Source organism: Palaemon carinicauda, chromosome 16 (assembly GCF_036898095.1).
Source record: "Palaemon carinicauda isolate YSFRI2023 chromosome 16, ASM3689809v2, whole genome shotgun sequence".
Taxonomy (NCBI): Eukaryota; Metazoa; Arthropoda; class Malacostraca; order Decapoda; family Palaemonidae; genus Palaemon; species Palaemon carinicauda.
Window position 1 is genome coordinate 131,391,861 of NC_090740.1, and position 5,000 is coordinate 131,396,860.

General features: G+C 35.8%; 1 protein-coding gene across 1 annotated transcript in view; it reads right to left on the reverse strand.

Moving 5' to 3' along the window:
* LOC137655567 (uncharacterized) overlaps positions 1 to 5,000 on the reverse strand; it is a 149,883-nt gene that overhangs the window by 11,619 nt on the left and 133,264 nt on the right. Inside the window, 1 exon segment of the mRNA XM_068389467.1 lies at positions 2,215 to 2,522. Within this exon segment, the coding sequence (XP_068245568.1) occupies positions 2,215 to 2,522 (308 nt within the window).

Below are 5,000 nucleotides of genomic sequence, written 5' to 3' on the forward strand. Positions count from 1 at the left end.
AGTGAGGTCAAAAGAAAAGCCAGGAATGACTGGAGAAAATATTTAGAGGAAAGCAGATGAGCCTGACAAAGCTATGAATCCAGGGAGTGCCTATGGTGTGAGAATTGCTAATAGAATTATCAATACAATCTCTACTGGGGAAAAGAAGAAGCATATACCCATCAAAAGAGAGATGATGGATATGTTATAACAACAGAAGATGAAGAAAGACAACGTTGGATGGAATACTTCAGTGAGGTCATGAATAGGAGATATGAAGGGGATAATTTGACTGATATACCTGAAGCTGAGGATAACCCTGATGTTCCCATGAATGAATTCAATATGTTTGAGGTCGAAGCTATCATTGAAAAAGTCAAGATATGGAAAGCCCCTGGATAAGATGGAATAATTGCTGAGAGGATTTAGGCCGAAAATGAAGTGAATACCAGACTACTTACACGATTATTTTGTAGAATGTGACATGAAGAGGCAAAACCTGATGAATGGGAGTTAATAGTATTGGTGAAAATTGGAAAGAAAGCTCTGACTGATTGCAATGATTATAGAGGCATCCCACTTACATCAGCTGTCATGAAAATATATAGTATGCTCATTCTAAAGAGACTAGAGAGAAAGACTGACGAAAAACTAAGAGATGAACAAGCAGGATTTCTAAAAGGTAGAAGTTGTACTGACCAAATTTTCATTTAAAGACATGTACAGCAATGTGTATAATATAGAAATCCCCTTTTGATGGCATTTGTGAACTATGAAAAAACATTTGATAGCGTGCACCTGCGTTATTATGGAGTTCCTCTTAAAAGTGTAAATTTGATTAAGTCTGCTCATGAGCATAGCAAGTGCAAAGTTAATGTTAATGGAATCCTATCAAATGAGTTTCCAGTAAACAGTGGAGTACTCCAAGGGAATGTGTTGTCACCTATGTTGTTTATCCTCCTCGTTGATTTTGTAATGCAAGGGACAGTTGGGGATGGCGGAGGATTGGACTGGATTGGTAACAGGAAATTAGCGTACCTAGAGTATGCTGATGATGGTGTCCTTATTAGCAAAACGCCACAGGACTTGCAAATATTGCTTACCAGAATGCATGAAAAATCACATGAGGTTGGACTTAAGATAGAGAAAAAAAAAACACAGAGATGATGAGAACAGAAAATGCAATGCAAGATGAAATATTATTGGAAAAAGAAAGGATTAATGAAGTGGTATCATTTAAAACTTTAGAAATTATCTCTAATACAGGATCTTTAGAATACGAGTTTAATGAAAAGTTGAAAAAGAGGGAAATCAGTCAATGTCTAGGTTAAGTAAAATTTGGAAATCAGATCTCCTGATATTACATATAAAAATCAGGCTATATATCAGTTTAGTGAGATTGGTGTTACTGTTTGGATATAAGTCGTGGTATGACGATGAAACAATATCCAACAGATTTTGTCGATTTGAGAACAAAGCCCTCATAAGAATATTGGAAGTTAAATGGCAGGACAGGATTAGAAATGAAACAATAAAAGAAATTATTTGAGTGCTATATGTGGATGAGATCATGGTGAGGGGTAGATGGAGATGGTTTGGGCATGCTCTCCGCACTCCCGAAGAGATGAGTTCACCAAACTTTCAACCGGGCTCCACAAGGCACTAAAAGAGTTGGGACATCCAGGACTATGAAGCGTGAATTAGGAGATGAATGGAGACCTATTGATTTAAAAATACAAGATATATATATATATATATATATATATACATATATATATATATATATATATATATATATATATATATATATATATATATATACACACACATATATATATACATATATATATATATATATATATATACAGTATATATATATATATATATATATATATATATATATATATACAGTATATATATATATATATATATATATATATATATATATATATATATATATATATATATATGAAAATCAACATAATATCGTGCTCATATATAAATAAATTTCTATCTCATACTGGGATCGAAGCCTAGCCCCTTCAAATGAAAGGTGTATGTGTAATTATATATATATATATATATATATATATATATATATATATATATATATATATATATATATATATATATATTGTCAAGTCACAGAATAAATAAAAAATAAAAGCTTAAAGTTATTTTTAAACCGATTAAGTACTAAATTACATCTACTGATAAAACTAAATGAAAATCTACTCATTAAAACTTAGATTATGTTCTTGCGTGTAATCTAAGGATTCCTTCATTGCTTCATCGTGGCTGCTCTCGTTCAACTGGACCTCCTCGTTGCTTCCTGCAGCAAAATCCCTGACGTATTCTGCAGCTGAATAATCCGAGGAAGAGTTTTGTCTCATGTCCGACCAGACAAATTTTCCCTCCGTCTTCGGAAAGGAGTGAAATTTCACGGCCAAGTGAGGCAGTTGGATAATAGTGCTGTTCCTTTGATGATTCTTCAAGTATCCAGTGACGTAAGTTCTTATTACTTCTACCATCCTCCAAGCATCCTGAAAGAACAGATAAAAACATCGGATTCTAATAGATGCTCACCAGAACGCCTGTCAGACTGCAAGCTTTGTAAAGCACTCAACATACTTTGAGATGCACCCAAAATCCCCTCAACCTTATGGTTTTCGGGTGAAACAACTGATAGACAGTCTTGATGCAGTTAGAAGTAACGTGGTTCCATTTAAGGTATCATTAACGCCTCCATGGAAATTACCAGAGGTATCTTTTTGTAAATATTTCATTGGAATTGAAAAGAATACACTGACATAGAAGCAAGGTCTCTTTTTATGGAACATGTTGCAGAACATAAGGAATCGACTATTATATATACTGATGGCTCCAAATCCGATGATGGCGTTGGATTTGGAGTATATAGTAATGCTTTTAATTGTAAGGGTGCACTTTCTCTAACAGCTTTCATATTTACAGCCGAACTATACGGCATTCTAACTGCTATCGAGGAAATAGTGTTACAAGGCAACGACAATTTTACCACTTTTAGTGATGCAAGAAGTTCCCTACAAGCTTTACAAGATTTTAAATCCAATAACCTTTTAGTTTTAAAGATTTTAGAGCAGCTTTTTATTATTGGTATGAAAGGTATAACAGTTCGATTTTGTTGGGTTCCGGCACACGTAGGTGTGTCTGGAAATGAGAAGGCAGATTCACTGGCCAAGAATGCTGCAGCTGAGTTGCTGGCAAGAAGGTATCCCATTCCCAGTAATGATTTTTTCCCTAGCATTAAGAAGTTGGTTTCTGATAATTGGCAATAGCATTGGGCGTTTCGTTCAAAATAAGATGAAAGAAATAATGAATGTTATATCCCCTTGGAGATATAACATGATGCCCCGAAAGTGGGACACTACTCTTTGCCGTCTCCGCATTGGTCACATTCGGTTGACACACGAGTTTCTGCTAAAGGGTCAACACCAACCGTAATGCTGCGACTGTTTGGTACCTTTAACAGTGAGGCATTTGTTGACCGATGCCCCAATCATAATAATTTAGGAAATAGATATCTGTTTGAGGCTCAAGATGAGGATGGCAGGTTCATCCTTGCCAAGACTTTTGGACGTGATGTGTCCTACTATGCAAGTGGCATTTTTAGATTTATTTCAAAAGCATGTCTTCTGAAAACTATTTAACTTTTATAATGACATCTTAAGTTTTATGGTTTTAATTGAATATTCTTTTATTTGTTTATATATAATAAATGATATCAGCGTCAATGACCTTAGATGTCAGGATGCCAGAAAACTTTAAATCAATCAATCAATCACCAGAACGCCAGCCGGACAGGCTCACCCCCCACTTTGGTGCCCAAACACAGCACTGGCCTCCCCAGTAAACATCTTAAACTCACGGTCCCGGGCGGGGATCGATTGGCTACCTAATGCTGGGCAAACACGATACCACTGTACTAGCCAGGAGACTGTTTCCCTGTCTTTACAATCTCTCTCAAAAACCTCCTCCAGGAGTTTCCTTTTTCTCGAATACAAAAACAGCACTTCTCTTGGTATGCTATCATAAGCCTTCCCTAGATCTACAAAAGCACAGAGGAGCTTCTGCTTTCCTTCTAGCTTTTTTTTCCTGTAGCTGCCTTACTATAAAGATGGCATTCACAGACCCTCTCCCCCTCAGGAAATCATACTTTTGTTTCCCAATCTCTACAATCTATCATATAGTAGCCTCTCAAAAACCTTCAAACCATTTTCTGTTAGCTTAATGGCCTTGTATTTACCACAATCCATGACATCAGTTTTCTGCTTAAATATAAATACCACTAGACTCTCCTCCCTGTCTTTAGGCATTATTTCCTCTTCCCATATTGCTCTTCATGAATATAGCATCAATTCTTTCTCCCCTGTAGCTGGTATCTTGATCATTTCAATGTGAATCTGTGATGTACCTGGTGCTTTAATCTTTTTCATTTTACTCAATGCCCCTCTTACTTCTGTATTATGTGTCTCTATCATTGGCCCATCCACTATTTGTACTTCTCCCAGCTCCTATGTCTCATTTTCAGTATTTAATATTTTTTCAAAATATTCTCTCCATCTCCTTTTAATGTCTTTATTACAAAATAATATATTTCCCTCTTTATCCTTGATAACTCCCAGTTGCCCCAAATCCTATCTTTGCCTTTTCATCAAGTTTGAAATCTTATAGATATCCCTTTCTCCTTCCTTTATTCCTAGCCTTCCATATATTTGCTCTACCGCTCACCTAATAGATGTACCTACTTTCCTCTTAGAATATTTTTCCTCTTCTTTGTACCGCTCCCATTCCTTACATAGCTTTGATTTTCTTTTAACTGACTCTTGCACATCTCTGTTCCAGCACCACTTTTCTTCTTTCGACACACCATGACTGCTGGTTCTTCCAACTAATTCTATTGTTTCCTCTACATATATTTCTCTCATACCAACCCAGATGTTTTTCACTCTATTGACCTGTCCACTCTCCAAGTTCAACCC